Consider the following 18033-nt stretch of genomic DNA (forward strand, 5'->3'; position numbering starts at 1 on the left):
CTCACTGAAATAATGAAAGGCCTTCTTTTGTTGCTCTTTCACTTTCCCATTTTTCAGTCTTCTGTGTCATGATCAAGTAGAAACGTTTCTCTTCTGAATCACAGACGTACAAGAAAAAAGATATTTCTCCTAAACGGCCACAAATAAAAGCACTAAATAAATCAAAACACCCCACAAGAAATCTAAGGCATCACTGTTACCTTCGACAGTAGACAAACGCCGTGGATTCACTGCACTGGGTCTCTTCTTCCTCCGAAAAGATCCGTTGCTTCGCGCTAAGTGCACGAAACCGCGCGTTGCACCTCCACTAACACCAAACATTTCCCCAGAAGAGCGAAAGAAACACAAAAATGAAATAAGGGCTCGGTCTGCGTAAACTCCCTCTGAGACGCAACTGACAAAAGCACCCTCTTGACCGGTCGCCGATCGCAGGATGACTGGATGCGAGAGATGGGTATGGCTTACGAGAGAGGGTATGATGCCCAACTACGACGGCTGGTTGGTTGGTCGAGTCAACAACATCTAGGATTCCCCCAAAGGCTCGCTTTTAATGGAAGTCGGTGTGACGCAAGCTGCCTGCCTATCTGCCGGGAGCGCGTGACGTCACTACAATGGCGCCATACGGCATGCCAAGTGCATACAATCATAACATCGGTATTCTTCTTGTCGTCCTCCATCTCCTGATGCGTTGCAGGGAAATCCCAGCGGGTACTTTTCTTCTGAACGCCCCTAGTCTCAGAATTCTAAATTAGAGGAGGGTCACTTTGCAACGCAATATCGAGAGGGGTATACCTAACAGCGGACAACACAAACAGAGGCATCTTGGATTTCCTTTAAAGGGAAGCCCAAATGCAAGGGAAAAGTAGCGCACATCAAAGACCCACATATTAATCTCGAGGGCAAAACGCTTCTCTAACTAAAGATTTCAATATACTGTGAAAAAAATGCTATTATATTAGGGAGGATCGTCACTTCTACTCGACCATACAAAAAGGAGTCTTCTGAATTACGTAACTTGCAAGGAACAAAAAGAAGAAGAAGAAGAAGAAGAAGAAGAAGAGGAGGAGGAGGCGCTGATTGGCCATAAATGACGTCATTCTCCTTCCAGCGTCAACTAAGTAGACCAACACTCCGCATCTCCTAAGTCGCATTCGCTCATGTTATAGGACCCTTGACGTCTTGCTAATTAATTCTGTATTTTTTCATTTCATTTTCTCTTATTTGAGACATTCACCAAGATTCTTGCTTTAGTATAAATACACATAAAAGCCACACACACACACACACACACACACACACACACACGTATTAGTACAATTTTCATATAAATCTTTCGTCTTTACGGCCAGCGATCGAAGCTAACATTTTATAGACGCGAATAAAAAAGATCTGAAGTAATCTGTATTTCGCGATAATTTTTTAAAAAATGATAACAAGATCTTAATATTCATATTAATCTTACATGTGTTGAGGACCAATCGAAGCCGGCACAACAAGTTTTGTGGCCCCATTATCCAACACTTGTGCATAGCACACACCTGTCTCCTCCAGTGACCCCTTCCCCGCCCCAAAAAAAAAAAAAAAGAAAATCCCTCCAAACCCCCTGCCTATGAACACACCTGCACATCTATTTGGCCTCGATCTATCCTATCAATACATCGAGTAGGCGGATATGTAATTGCTGAAGCATGGAAAACTGTGACTCATGTTCTCTCTCTCTGTCTCTCTCTCTCTCTCTCTCTCTCTCTCTCTCTCTCTCTTTTTTAGTCCAATAAAATTCGAAGCTCATCGTAGAACCTTTTAAGTACATACTTACATACATACATGTATAATATAAGTAGACAATACAAGTCTTCAACATGATACTAACTTTCTCTCTCTCTCTCTCTCTCTCTCTCTCTCTCTCTCTCTCTCTCTCTCTCTCTCTCTCTCTCTCTCCACTGTTAGGCTTATGTTGGTCCCAGCAATCTGGCACCACGACCATAAACCAGGCGTATTTTCCGTTCTTTATTGAAACGCACTGAAAGGTTCCGACAATTTTGTAACTGATAAAACAGTGTTATGTACAAAATGACCAGACACTGGCTATGCTCACATCTTCATGGTGTTTGTAACATCTGGCAACCACATCTAAGAAACGCCCCCACCAAATAAGATCTGGGTTAACAGCGGATCCAGTAATTCAATATGAATAATCGACTCCCCTCGCAGACACAATCGAAGAAAACGGGGCGAAATCATCTGCTCCGCCAAAGTACATAAACAAACCATTCCAATCAAACATTGCAAAAGTTTCGGTTTCTCGCAAAGAAAATGGGTGTGTTTCCAATTTCCAGCCGAGCCGTTTTCTAAACGCTTCAATAGGCTGTATATTAAATTTTCATCAGGGGCGAAAATGAATGGGGGCTGGAGGGGTAACTATCGCAAACTCACAGACCTCCAAATTGCCCTCTTCTTCACTGCTTAACAAGGAGTGAATGACCCTCTGTTACTCGCCCCAACCGCATTAGGCTCTCCACGACACTAATAAAGTTGGGGGAAAATGGGCCACCAATTGAAATGAGAGAGAGAGAGAGAGAGAGAGAGAGAGAGAGAGAGAGAGGCATTCAAGTGCCATTACCCTCTAACAGTATGTACCGCAACTGTACAATCAACAAAAAAAGTCTGTCCTATAGCACTCCCTTATTCAACTGTCCTCAAGGGAAATCAACGTGTATCTCACACAAATTGAAACCGTGTTTTCTTATATTCGTTCCCTATTCAATTTAATTCCAGACATCAAAGAACCTTCAGGTAACTCTCACACTCACAATTTCTTAATTTTCAGAATTCCAAAGAAATGAAATGCCAAGCAGTTTTAGACAGAGATATGCTACAGAAATCACGGCTCAGTGGTAGAGCACTAGGATCGTGTTTTCTAGGTCCGTGGAGCAGGCCCGGGCTACAGCTACCAGTCAACCAGCAGTGAATGGCTATGCCTTCCAAATGTATACAGAACCATATATATATATATATATATATATATATATATATATATATATATATATATATATATATATATATATATATATATAATTACAAGACGTATTTAAAATTCAAAGCTTACTGACTTTGAATAAAGAGATTGATTTTACTATTAATGAAAAGAACTGTAGCAGTATGCCTCAGAATCTCTCTCTCTCTCTCTCTCTCCACAATTTCTCACTCAAATTCGCCAGAAGACATCTCACAGGTCCCCCCCGCCCACAACTCCCCGTATTAACATAGGCCTGTGAGTCATAGGCCTAGAAAACGAGTCTTTCGGTCTAAGCCTACCGGTCTAAGCCTACTTGGAAGATTCACTAGGAGGGCGTATTCTGTCCTGTCAACAAGACAGGAACATAAGTCAATTGAAAATATGTATACGCTGCTCTAAGTATACAGTATGTATGTATGTGTATATATTATAATATATATATATATATATATATATATATATATATATATATATATATATATATATATATATATATATATATATATATATATATTTACAAAACACCACAGTCGTCACCATCCGTGATGAATCACACAGCAATCTCATTAAAATCATCACATCTGTTGCTTATTCATCCTCTCAAAGGTAACACTCATGATTCATCACGCGTACTCACACAACGTGTCATGCTATGCTCGCTCATATTCTCATTCTCATACTTGATTTGCCACTCGTCATCATCTTCTGGAATTCAAGATGATTTCTGACCACATTTTACCAGTTTTGCAATCGATGCTATCAAACATCATCATTATTCACCGGCGGTCTTTCGCCATACACTGTTCACCGCAATTCACTATCACCGCAAGTGAGTCAACGATACTAATACTACGCCTTCGTCCTCTACGATTACCCATCCATTACTATGCCTGTCATAAATAAAGAATGGTTTATTGACGGACGCTTGCGTGTGTGTGTGAGTTAGTATATGTACCTGGCCTATACCCTGTGCCTAAATACGGTTGCAAATTGGACAGCGAAGGGGAGTTCTTTTGCAAGAACGACCTTTCCCAACAGGTGGGGTTTTACGTCGCAAAGCCAGCTCTATGTGACGGAGGCTCTGTCTTACTCTATTTTTTCACCTTATTCAAGGCGTGACAGACATAACAACATATTAAAATTAAAAATACCGTGGCAAACAGCAGTTCGTCACGACAACAACCGTTTTTCCTAGGCGGCTAGAACACGCAAAAAATGATTAAGAGAAACTAGAAAAGTCACTTTGAAAACAAATTGGGTGCGCACATTCTCTCAACATCTGTGAAGCAAGTGGCGAAGGAAAGCAAAATGTTTTAGCAGAAAATTCCATGACAATCGAGCATATTTCAAGGAAGGTGTCAAAAGTCTTCGTTTCCACTCTCTCTCTCTCTCACTCACTCACTCTCTCTCTTGCGCGTTCGGAAAGTTTACGCGTCACCATGGCAACAGTGACGTCACGGAGGAGTGTGTCCTATTTCAGGCCCTATTGATCCTCAGGAGGAACTGCTCGACGGAGGCCATGAAGGAGAAGAGAAAAGAGAAGACGGAGTGAGTACGAGGGAATAAAAAATCAAGCCCAAGTATTTCCACATAACTGACAACAGTAAGGGGACATGATCAACAAACGCCCATGCAGGCGACGACGCCTCGATTCGAGATGAGTCTTCCCTCCCCAAAGGAGTCACTCAAGTTGACCCACATAAATAACTTTTCCATACATCATCGCATCTACACCCACCCCGCCCCAACATCACATACCCACCTACCCACGCCCAACTCCGCTGCATGAAACTGTGTCATACTGTCATACGCCCCTTGCCTAGAGGACTTCGTCACTGGCCAACACCCAAAAAGAGATCGTCAGTCTTCATTGACAGATCGAGAGAATAAAACCGACTTGTACAGAAGTGGAAACGCCTCTGACCTTTGTATGCGCCGTGACCCCTGACCCTTCGAAGTACCCCTCTGGTGGTAGTCGCCGAGGGGAAACCCGTGATTGGCTCCTTCCCCTTTAACCGTTATCGCCCGATGGGAAAGGTGGTCCTGGCACGTACACACGAACATACGCCCTTATATATTCGGACACTATAACCCCAAGGCGTCTCGATAATAGTAATAAGAATGATCACAAATAACCCATTATCAGAAGCATTTTATACAAATTATATAATTTATATATATATATATATATATATATATATATATATATATATATATATATATAATACATAGATACACACATATATATATATATATATATATATATATATATATATATATATATTAATCTTTTTCTCACCTTGAGATTTTACTCTCGACGTTCTGACGAGCAGAATCGTGAATACAAAGCAATATAAAAGAATTAAGCATTACGTCGTCTGAGAGAAATCCTTAAGAGCTACTCAACAAGAAATAAAACAAAGTGACTAAACAACACCGACCTCTAGAATTCTAAAGCTAATCCTACCGGCATCTACTTGAAATATTTTAATAACTCAAGCGAGAGAATTTTCTTCTCCACAGCGAATGACTTCCTTCGCCCGGCTTAAAAACTTCTTGAAACTTGTACAGTCTGAAACCACTGGGATATTAACACCAGAGGGACCGCCTACAATACAGTCTAATTAGCAATTAATCAGTCAGTCAACTTCTTTGCACAACACTGAACACTTTTCAGGCAACATGCTTTGGGTGTTGAGTGTAACTGGAATCATCTGTATAGGTTGAGTGGATATTTACTGTTATTATTTTTGCTGACTTGCAAATAAAGCGATAGTGTCTCCCAAGGGAGAAAATGTTCAGTTACAAGTTAGTTTGTTAGGTGTGTGTGTGTGTTGGTGGTACAATGACGTCACCGTAGCTCTTTGATCAATATGCCTGGCACTCTCTCTCTCTCTCTCTCTCTCTCTCTCTCTCTCTCTCTCATACACACACACATACAAACAAGCTTACCCGCAAATCCCCAAAGGTTTGGACGTTATTTTTTTCTTGTATATAAATCCAGAGGCAGCCACTATTCCTGATCCATAATGTTACTTTTAATACTGTACGATTATTTACAAGTACAAAAAAATTTACTCAATGTATGTATATATATAAATATATATATATATATATATATATATATATATATATATATATATATATATATATATATATATATATATATATATATATATATATATATATATATTTATTATACAGTATGTATATATATATATATATATATATATATATATATATATATATATATAATATATATATATTATATAAACAAAACCTAAACAAACGGCTAATCTCCCGACTGAATAGCAACATCACCTTTAAAGGAGCGACCTAGTCGAATCCTCCCAAGAGATCGCAGAAAAAGTCCGAAAAAAAAAAAAAAAAAAACACAAAACTAAAACTTTTTCCGCAAAGAGACAATCGACTAAGCGCCAATGGCCCATGTATGCCTCGGAGAGGGAAAGGGGAGATGATCGAGGAAAGAGAGAAGAAGAAGAAGAAGAAGAAGAAGAAGAAGAAGAACGGAGAATTAAAGTGAGAAGATCAAGACCTTAAAAGGCTGAGAAGATCCGACAGCCTCGAAGAGTTTCTCAAAGGGTCGAGAGATTACCTATTAAAGGAGACGATCGGGAAGTGACAGAAGATCGCAGAAGGGTAGGAAAAAAGGGAGGAAAGGGAGGGAGGGAGGGAGGGGGGAGAAGAAGAGAAGATCGGTATGGGGGCGCGAAGCCCCTGAGGGGTTTTTGGGGAGGTGGCACATTCCCGGATTCCTTCGAGTGCCTTCCAGGGTCTTCGCCATCGAACGTCACCACTGAGAATATACTTAGGCCTTCTTTGGTTTCACCTAAGCGACAAATAAACAAAGCACTTACGGAGAATTTTTCAAGTATTATCCGATAGCCAGTTACGTCTCTTGTTGCATAAACAAACAATTACGCACAAACACTCGGTCTGATAATCTTGATCTAGTCAATAAAAAAAATATATTCCTTGATTTTGAGAGATTTCGAATTTAGTCCAATGATTATTTTCATCGAAACTGTCTATTTCTGAAGAGAGTAAAGAACAGATTTGCCATCTTATTTAAAAGGAAACGGCAGAGTGCCAGGTACGACGTTCGCGTATTTTTAAGTACTTCCTGTGGCTTCGGGTGACATTCCAGTCACGCGCATATTCGTGATTTTTAAGCATACATGAGAAATTCTCATTTTGCTGACTACAACAATTTAACGGTATAATCGGAAAATTCCTTCCTACAGCTGCTGTAATACTTTATTGCCAATTGAACCCGTGCTCCTCGCATGACCTTGCTTCTGACGGTGGCTATTTACTACACAATGCCATGCCGAAAGTCGTTGCCCAAGGCAACGCCTTTGGAGATCAGACAATGCGCTCGCTCTCTCTCTCTCTCTCTCTCTCTGTGCCAGGGCTGTCGTGTTTATACGTCTGTGTTTGTGTGGTTTTGTGTGTGTGTTTAGCGGTTGCCAGGCATGAGTCACCAAACTTGCATATTACATTACTTGATCGCTACGTACCCAAATCAGCTGAAATCCTTCCTCCTCCCCCTCCTCCTCCTCCTCCTTCACTCTGGCGAAAGGAAATGGAAAGGGAAGGAGAATAGGGCGGGCAAAGAAAAGAAGGATGGCGATGCAAAGACTAAATGGACGAGGACAGAAGGAAGACGTAAAATGAACGCAAGAAAGCGACCCGAGAAAAAGTTCTGGAGCAAAAACGTGGCTACTTTTTCTATCCCAAGACTAATCTCTGTCGCTGTAGAAAACTGACTGGCACTAGTTTAAACAACAACAACAACAATTCCTACAACCACGTACTACAACCGGAGAGAAGCGCAGACTTGAAAGCTACTGTTGTTGCCAGACTTCAAGCGTGATTCCTCAGGCACAGACGATCTCAGTGCCACACACAAATGCCAAAACATTCTGGCACTTATAAAGGAAAACCCTCCAACGGTTATTTTAAGCCCACGGGGATTCGCAGTTGCCTGGGGGCCAGTGTTACTATGTCCACACAGAGAGAGAGAGAGAGAGAGAGAGAGAGAGAGAGAGAGAGAGAGAGAGAGAGATCACTCTGCGAGAGGAGTTTTTGGCTAAACATCAGAATGCAAAAAATGTGCAATTCTTTGATGAGAGGGAACACAATTGCTGTAATTCGTCAACCTTCGTCATACAATTCAGACATTGTAAAAATGCCACAACATCCGTTACATCACAGCGACAGCTCTTAATCATAACATTACAAGCCGAGTCACACATCGAAATGAATGTGTATACATGTTTGGGGACTCTCTGAGTCACTCAACTGTTCAGCGGCGGTCGGTCCTAACACATGCAGCAGTGGGCCAGGCTGTGACCCACTTTATCCATCATCTCTCGTGTTTACTTACTGCTCTCTCTCTCTCTCTCTCTCTCTCTCTCTCTCTCTCCACACAATGTATATGAGTGTAAGTGTGTATGTGAACCACGTTAAAGTGTTTGTTATAGAACATTGCTGTAGTAGACAATAATTAGCCCCCGTTACCTATAATGGCCGCCATTAAAATATCGGAATATGCCTTCAATCTCCCAAAGCAGCAGCCATGTTTGTCGAAATAACGAAATATATACATCCAAGCATCACACTAATCACACTACATACCTAAAAACGAAAATGAACTGAAAGCTCGTTATTTATATCAACATGGTCATCACCTACACAAATTTGATAGCGAGCAACTGCATATATTCAAAGCGATGCAAAAAAAAAAAAAAAAAAATTGGAAAACCAGACGGAAGAAATTCATATGCAAATACTATGCATGAGTACATTCACCGCCCTCATTGCTGTAATGGTTTGGTACTTTGGCACGTTACGCCAGGAACGATACGGGGGCGGGGGGGGGGGGAAGGGGAGAGGAGTACTGAAGGGAAAGTAGACAGAAATAGGTATTGTTTTATCATCTCTGGGGTGGGTAACGGAAGGCAATAGTAGAAAAATGTATTTCTCTCTCTCTCTCATTTACACAGACCGTGTGAAAACGACATTCTCTCTCTCTCTCTCTTTAATATATGCAGACCGTGTGAAAACGACATTCTCTCTCTCTTTAATATATGCAGACCGTGTGAAAACGACAACTTTCGTATTTATAACCCCATAGAACGATATATAGGCCTACTTCAATTTGGTATGAAAACAGAAACGCAATGAACATTATTGCGTACCACGAACTGGCACTTAATTTAAAACAATATATAAAAAAAATTCTCTAATTTAACACTGAACTATTTGTGGAATCCGAGACACCTCCATGATGAAACATAAAAGATTTATTCTTTTTATCTTTTTAGAAAGTGAAGGGAAGTCACGACTCCGTCTGCCTCGTCGAATTTCACTTCCTCTTCCTTCTCAATACGTCTAAATCCCTCCCAACTCTGGAGAAAAAATGAAAAAACTTTCTCGAAAGCTTTCCATGTACCCAAGCCAAAAAAACATTCCAAAGCAGGGGCGCCAATTTAAAAAAAATAAAATAAAGTTATCGAACAACGGAATTTTTCCGCCATTACTCACTCCATTTGGATAGTTTCACTCATTCATTCTGGGGGAGATCAGATTTAAGAGGCCCTATGCTAGTGAGACCTTCAGCTACCCCCCACCCCCTTCTATTCTCCCCCACCGCCTCGTACCTCCACCACCCCGTATTCCCCTCTCACCTGATAGAACAGTACTGGTGGAATATGAGTCACTGGTGAAGGGGAAGGGAAGGGAGACTGATATATGTAAGAGGGGGTGGGTGGGGTGCGGGGTGGGGTGGGGGGAACGTGGAAGAGCAGGTATCGCATAAGCGCTATTCTTTCTCTCTGGCAATCGCTTTGATGCTCAGGTTCATCTGTACGCAGCCCAATTTCATTTCAAAATAGGCAGCTCAACTCTACGTGTACGTAAGCGAGAATGCGTCTAAACGCACACGACTTCTGGTTTACGTGTACGTAAGCGAGAATGTGTCTAAATGCACACAACTCCTATGTGCGAATGAATGTGTCTACTGGTCTCTACGCGCGAGGCCGATAAAGCACACAGCTTGAAACCTCCTGTGAGATCTAGCAGGAAGAAGATAGGGGTTGGGTGTTGGGGTGTGAGGGGCCACCCCATATCCCCACAACCCCTCCCAACCATCTTTTATATCAATAAGGCAGACATCAGCAGCAGCAGCAGCGGTGGCAACTCACAACACACTGCTGCTATATCGGTAGCATGATTTCAGCCGGTGGAGTTATTCTCAGGTGCGCACACGGACGCACACACATCACTTGGGGGTGGCTGGTTGGTTATTCTTGCTATGCGTGTTCAGGAAGACATGAAAGAGAGAGAGAGAGAGAGAGAACCCAATACGGGCCCAGCGCGATATTGGTGACGTATTTCTTCTGTTGTGGCGTTGAGGTGGAGGAGTATGCTACCCCTCCCCCAACCGCCGAACATGCCTTCCTGTACACCCGGGGACCCAAGGGTGGCTGTGGGTGACTCACTCAAACGAACGACCTCACACACACACACACACACACACACACACACACACACACACACACACACGGCCGCATTTGACAGACACATGGACATACTGGCTAACTTATTGGTCCAGCTTCTGTTCAAGCCGTGATTTCTGGTCGCCAAGAACAATTCTGTACACAAAAGCGATCAAATGAATTCTACCTTAAATTCCGTAGCTGGCTACAACGAGACACGTACCGTGGGAATAACTTTCCCTCCAAAAAAGAACCCCAGTAGATGGGCTTCAACTTCAGCAACCACATAACCACCGTTGATTGGGTGTATGGGAATGTAGGGTAATCAAGACCACCGGTTCTCTCTCTCTCTCTCTCTCTCTCTCTCTCTCTCTCTCTCTCTCTCTCTCTCCTCTCCCCGTACACGTGCAACTTTGTAACAAGGGTATCAGTTAACGTTCACAGATGTTTTTGTAATATTGTTAAGTATAAAAAATGGAGAAACTTCTAAAATGCCACAATGAAGAAAGTTTTTTCATTGTTGATACACAAAAAATTGAAGAATCTGCGGTAGCTTTACAAAAACGCATCTTTTGCACAAAGGTCACTATGATTAATATATTCGAAGTTTTGCGACAAATGCAATAATTCTCTCTCTCTCTCTCTCTCTCTCTCTCTCTCTCTCTCTCTCTCTCTCCTTTAAAACAGCCCACACAGACAAGGAAATGGCGCTAACGGACTTTCTTGTGGGTTAGAGGTGGTCTCGACAAGGAAGCGTTAGGGATTTTCACCCTTGCCGTCACATACCCGGGAGCTATGTGCCCATCTCATGCCACATAGTTTTTTTTCCTTTACTTACAACCAAATCCTGACATGATTGCGGAAGGCTGATATTCCGTAAAAGGAAGCTATCTCGTAGTGGTTACCAGATAATATACTAATTGTGCCATGAAGACAAGAATGATAATTCTTCAACAATATAAGCCATGAAGGTATTTATAGCTTTTCAGATCGGTTCTTGCTCATGTTCTTCAGCTAAGTACTACAAGTACTAATTTCCACTTCTCTTCCACAACCCCCACCTCTAACCTAGGAGCTTATCAATAATATTTCCATTAAATTAAATGTTCAAAATGAAACCTCTCAGGTTGAAAAGCAAAAATCACCATCCCATCTGCGTCCAAAGCGACGAAATTGACTCTAATTTACAGAATCCCTAATCAACGACAGACAAAAAGGAAGAAACCTTTCAGGATGAAAAGCAAAATTCACCATTCCATACGAGTCCAAACCGACGAAATTGACTATTTACAGAACCCCTGAAACACGAACAGACAAAAAGGAAACGCACGCACTTACGGCATGTCGTCAAGTAAATAAAAACCAGACGACCGGGAACTCGACATTCGGGTAGCGCTATTTCTATATCTATCGCCTCCAGGCACGATTTTATCACACGGTATTATTCTCGCAATTTATTCTAGCAACATTTTCTGGAAATAAATCAACCTAATGCAGGAGGGGGAGGGGGAGGGGGAGGGGGAGGAGGAGGAGGCGAGACCAATGGTGTGCATTCACACACAACACGAAGGTGCACGATGAGTCACAACACTCGCTTCGAAAAGGTGGAGCTATTTTTGTTTAAAGGGGCCAGAATCCCCCTCCCCTTCCCCTGCACGCAAGGTAGCGTGCTGCCTCGTCGTTCATGAAGGTGCTGGATTAAGCTCATATCTTTCCGTTCTCTACAGTCGTTTTTTTCGACCTCACTTTCGGACATATATAGATCCCTTCCTCTCCTTTTCCGGATAAATGCGGGGTGCCACACGGAACAGTCGGCTAGCTCAGCCGAAAATCACAGGCCCAGACGATCGTGCACTCGCGCGCGCGCCCGCAATACGCACATGCACGCCGTCGTCACGTTATTTAGTAGGTATTGTATATTTGCAACGAGCAAAACGCGACGGAATTCCCAGGAAACGGAAAGTGGCACTGTGATCGCGACGAGTGCCAATATTCGATACAACCCCAAGGGGGTAATAATTTCGTTACCAAGAAACGACAAGTTCTCGTGAATCTGTCTTGTCTTTTTACCCAAGAGTTACAATCCTTTATACTTCACACACACACACACACACACACACACACACACAAGACATAATATTAACAGAAGCCACTGGGAAAGTTCAAAATGAAACGACAGAGTGTCAAGTACTTTCGTGTATTTTAACACATCTTTGTGACCCAAGATGTGTTAAAATATACGAAAGTCCTTGGCACTCTGTCGTTTCATTTTGAACTTTCCCAGTGGCTTCAGCTAATAAACAAAAGATCACGCGCTTACTTTTGTGACTTATCACTATATATATATATATATATATATATATATATACAGACAGAGAGATTAACCTTCAAATTGCTCTTTAGCCCCGGCTGATGGGAACAGGATGCTACTATTCATACCACGATGCCTACATATACATATACATATACATATACATACTCCTTCCAGTGTAGTCCCTGTTCCCCCCTCTTCCAAAAACAAACAGCACCGTCTGCGTTGATACATTCGGCGCTAGATGGAGGAAGTCTGGCCTCGGAAAGGGCTCATTTGGGCCCATCATTTTTCTCGCTAACGGCTTCGGGGCGGAATATTTCGAGAGGCCTCCGGAATTTAAAGCACTCATTTATGTTCATCGAAAATGACGCCCCCGGGGGAAATCAACAACAGAAGTAAAATACGACAGCGGGAGCTAAAAAAAAGCGAAAGGAAATAAGAAAGAGATATATAGAGTTGTTTTGTTCACGATAAGATGAAGTATTGAATTGAATTGAATTGAATCCAGGATTTAGGCCAAGCACTGGGACCTATGAAGTCATTAAAAGATGAAAAGGAAATTGACAGTAAAAGGTTTGAAAGGTGTAGCAGGAGGAAAACTTCGCAGAGCAACTGTGAATCAATTGTTAGGAGAGGGTGGAAAGTAAGATGGAAGAAAGAGAATATGAAAGGAGGTAGAGCAAAAGAAACGAAAGGGGATGTTGCAGCTAGGGGTTGAAGGCACGCTGGAAAGAACCTTAAGTAATGCCTACAGTGCACCGCATGAGGTGCACTGACGGCATTACCCCCGTAAGGGGAGGAAATGAGAAAGGGATAGATAGAGTTGTTTTGTTGACAAGATGAAACGGGGAAGATTTCATGACATGAATTTTAATACAAACAATAGAAAAGTATCAATAAACCATCGCCTCATATTCCGAGTCCACCGCGCCGTCCTTCCCAGGACCTTTCTTTCCCCCTTTCATTTATTTCATCCCTTTCCTCCAACGTCCTTCTTCCTTCCTGCCTCCTATTCTTTCCCCTTCGTATCCTTTCCTTTTCAGTGGCAACAGACTCCGTTCCTTTCGCCCTCAGTCACATCAACGCTTTCCAAGTTGCATAACGTAACGTCTTTTTGGGGTTGGGGCGTGGGGTAGACGCCATCTTCTCGAGGGCTTTCCTAAGTTGCACAGCGCAACGTCTTTTTTTTGTTTTTTGTTTTTTTGTAGGGGGAGACGCCATCTTCTAGGGGGCTTTCCACTCCAAGCGCTGTCCGTGGCTCCTTTGGGTAACCCTGTGATCTTTACAAGAGTGCTTTCAAAGGGCACCCTTACCTTTCCGCCGCTTCCAAAGCAGCTTTCGTTGCCATCCAAAGGCCTTTTCGATGCCATCCAAAGATTCAGGCAGCAATCAAAAGTCCCTTTCAACGCTCTCCCATAGGTGGTTTTCGCTGAGATCAGGTTTCAAATCCACAGACCTTTTTCTTTACGGAGTCTCTTCCACCAGCGCCATAGAATGACCATTTCTGTACCAAGAACTTTTTTTTCTTCCGCTGCTTCCACCAAGACCCTCCACAGGAATTCAAAATCCCAAAATTTTCAAAGTAATTTGTATTTTTCCTAACTATACAAACCTGAGGTCCTTTACATTAGGAGTAATGTAATGTAAAGGACCTCAGGTTTGTATAGTTAGGGAAAATACACATTTTTTAAGTAATTTGTATTTTTCCTCACTACACAAACCTGAGGTCCTTTACATTACATTCCTAATGTAAAGGACCGAGGGTTTGTACATCGTGCAGGAACAAGCATATTGACAGATATATAACAAAACAGACCGTGTTCGCGAAAGAATCCCACATCACCTTGAACTGTGCAGGCAATAAAGAACGCAAAGTTCGACAGGCAAAGGAAAAAAAAAAAAAAACACCACCTTGGATATACATTTACACGAGTTAGCCCAAGGAGGTCGTTTGAAAGTATACTACGCCCTTTGGGGCCGCCTCAAATCAAGCTGCCGTCATATTTCCATAATTTTCCTTTTCCGTGACCATAAGAGGTTGGTGGTTTGATGGAAGGGGGAAAGGAAGGTGTATCCAAATAGGGAGCATTGACCCCCGTCCCTCTTTTTTTTTTTTTGTGCCACGGGCTGTTGATGGTAATTTTACGGTGGCATGGGATTAGAGGGGAGGGGAGGGGAGGGGGAGAGGTCGCACTCCTTCGATACACCACTAAAAGGGTGTTCACTCATTTGAGGGTGTCCGATAGCGGGGAATTCCCGAACGTTAACAAGGGGAGAGGGAGGGAAGGGGAGGAGAAGGCGAGAGAGGAAAGACTGAAGGAATAAATGGCCCTCACGTGAGAAAGGGGAAACGCGAATGAATTATAAAAAAGGGGAAAATGTCTTGTGCTACACATTACCCTCGTCCACCTCTCTGTGTGTGTAAATATGCAAACTCCCCTCCCCACATATCCTGGAGGGTGGGGGAGGGGGGGAATACAACGTCTTGTATACGTGATCATAGTCAATATGCGTGTGTACGAGCGCGCGCGCTTCGGTGGTATAGTCTTTCCCCTCCAGAGAAATTTTATGCATGATTCATAGTTAAGTATCAGCGTATCGTTGACCCTGTGTGTGTGTGTGTGTGTGTGTGTGTATTATATATATATATATATATATATATATATATATATATATATATATATATATATATATATATATATATATATATATATATATATACACGTCTACAGATTATTTCAAACATTCCAAATCCGAACCAATCGAAAGAAAGAAGAAAGTATTAGAAAGTATATTTGAAAACTGGATATGAAGCATTTCCTACCCAAGAACTCAAAACTGAAGTCTGTACAATGGAAACATTTGGTTGAAGAAGAAACAAAACCGTTGTTGTTGAAAGGAGGAGAAAAATAACGTTAGTCAAGAAAACCCAGCGGAAGCTGACGAAAGGCCGCTGATATCTCGATACCCGTGAGTCACAAGTCTTGTGGAGAATCTGATCCTTTTCACTGTACATTAATTCCTTTGCTATATAATATGAACGGCTCTTATACAGGTTTGCTTGCCATCGAAGTGAAGAGTATTTGTCTTCAAGTTCTTCTTTGATTTTTAGTTTTCTGTAAAAGAAAACTATTGGGATGGCTTTGTCTGGACTTACGCACTTTTTCTGACCAACCTCAGATCTTAAAAACTACTGAGGCTAGGGGGCTGCAAATTGTTATGTTGATCATCCACCCTCCAGTTATCAAACATACCAATTTGCAGTCCTCTAGCCTCAGTAGTTTTTACTTTATTTAAAGCTAAAGTTAGTCATAATCTTGCGTCTAGCAACGCTATAGGACATGCCACTACTGCCTGGCTCGTCTGTTTTCAACTGTTCTCTGTTACACCCTGTAAAACTGTTCTCTAAAATATTTTTATTTTATTTTAACCATAAAACTAGTTTTATCTCCATAAACTGACAGAATGATGTGCTCCATCAATATTTCAGCCATTCAGTATTTCATTTTCCCAACTTCTTCCCTTCGCTCAACATCCTTCCTCTGCCACTTGAGTTCGCCTCCTTTTATTCCAGCAAACGTCGTCCCATTTGGCCTCATGAGTCACTCGTGGTGTTAACGAGGGCCCCTACCGAGGCCTGATGACCCCCCCAGAAATGGCTCCCCTGATAAAGTGCCACTGTCGAAACCATAAACATCGCCATCAATTGCCCATCAAATTGGCACTCGCTGGTGCCCCGTGGAAAATCGATCTCACACACGCGAGAGGTGGTCGGAAGAATGAACGGCTCTTCATTAACAACACATTTAACACGACGACATCAGAAGTTATCATTTAAAAGGTTTTAAAAATAATTCTTGGCGAATGTCTATTCTGATCTACGATGTGATCAAACTTCACCAAAACTCGGAGACGTTTTACGGTTCAAAATGGGATTTTGGCTTCAGAGCAAACAAAGGGTCTTTCTGGGAAGCCAATTTTGACAAGACTGGTATTTTTTTTTTCTTTTTTCTTTTTTTTATTTTTTTTTGGAATTAGTCAGGTTATTGCGGGACACCATAAATATGCAACACAAACCATCCTACGTAGTGAATTCACGACATAAAACTTCTGAAAGTCCGCATTTCCCGGGAAAACCAACATTATTGGTCTTCCTCCAGTCCAGCGTCTTCGATACTCGAGCGGTTCGAGGTCCAGTCCTCATAATAAGGGAATAGACAGGTTCCCATTTACGGAGTCATCCGGAATTACGTAGAACCTGTGGTGTGGGGGAGGTCCAAACCCTTAAAAAAAAGAAGAAAAAAAAAAAAAAAGAGGTAGGAAGGATATACAGTCCGTCCCTCGCTCCCAGTTTCTGGTAACCATATTTTTAGACGTGACGGAGTCGATGACACAAAAAATGGTGTCGGTCGTCTGCCATTTACGTCCGTCGTTCGTTTTTTTTTTACGGGGATAAAGGTCGTGATAATGAATCTATACAATGGGACACCGGGCATCAATGATGCTGATCTAAGTTATGGTTTGGTTTATTACAAAGACTTTGATCTTGTGCAAACTGATAGTTATGAAGGTAAACTCAAGTCTTTTCCCCACAGAATGCGAATGGCATAATGCCGTACCTGTAGTACGCAGACAGACGAACGAGAGAGAGAGAGAGAGAGAGAGAGAGAGAGAGAGAGAGAGAGAGAGTCGAGTAAAGGAATGCAGCCTCAGTAGTACAGGACGGGGAGGGGGTGCCTGGGGAACCAGGTATGCCTGGGGAGTTGTGTATGGAATCACGACAAGAATGGAACACCATGAAGGGGGGAGGAAGGGGAAGGGGTGGTGAAGGGAGGGGGGTGGGGGAAGTCGAGATGACCTTTAACCACACCGCTACGCCCTCACCGTCTCCTCCTCCTCCTCCTCCTCCTCCTCCTCCTCCTCCTCCTCCGCCTCCTCCTCCTCCTCCTCACCTTCCTCAAGTCTGCTTCATTCCGCTCCCGAAGTGACAGCACTCGTAGTAATGGCCGTAGTAGTAACGGTAATTTTCATACCAATGCTTTCCATGGCAGTACTTGAAACTCCCCCACCACCATTTCTGCTCATAACAACCACTTCATGAAGAGATCTGAATGCATGACCCGATAAGAAAAACAGCACGACCGAAAATGAACAGCGGGTGGGGGTGGGGAGGGGTCATA

At 42.5% G+C, this 18033-nt stretch overlaps 1 protein-coding gene and 1 long non-coding RNA gene across 3 annotated transcripts in view; both read right to left on the reverse strand.

The window, feature by feature from the left end:
- The window catches only part of LOC136825325 (dual specificity protein phosphatase 10-like), a 42854-nt gene that overhangs the window by 17150 nt on the left and 7671 nt on the right, over positions 1-18033 (reverse strand). Inside the window, exon 1 of one of the 2 annotated variants that reach the window (XM_067081504.1) lies at positions 201-1589. The exons of the other annotated variant lie outside the window; for it this stretch is intronic. Within the exon in view, the coding sequence (XP_066937605.1) occupies positions 201-321 (121 nt within the window). The 5' untranslated portion in view covers positions 322-1589. Of the gene's footprint in view, positions 1-200; positions 1590-18033 lie in introns of those variants that run through there. 2 annotated transcript variants of the gene reach the window in all.
- The window catches only part of LOC136825326 (uncharacterized), a 5262-nt gene continuing 1505 nt past the window's right edge, over positions 14277-18033 (reverse strand). The window contains exons 1-2 of the long non-coding RNA XR_010849303.1: positions 14612-18033; positions 14277-14505 (exon numbers count right to left, since the gene is read on the reverse strand). The exon at positions 14612-18033 is cut by the window's right edge and continues 1505 nt beyond it. This is a non-coding gene — a long non-coding RNA (uncharacterized lncRNA). The remainder of the gene's footprint in view (positions 14506-14611) is intronic.

This window comes from Macrobrachium rosenbergii, chromosome 37, assembly GCF_040412425.1.
Source record: "Macrobrachium rosenbergii isolate ZJJX-2024 chromosome 37, ASM4041242v1, whole genome shotgun sequence".
Classification (NCBI taxonomy): Eukaryota; Metazoa; Arthropoda; class Malacostraca; order Decapoda; family Palaemonidae; genus Macrobrachium; species Macrobrachium rosenbergii.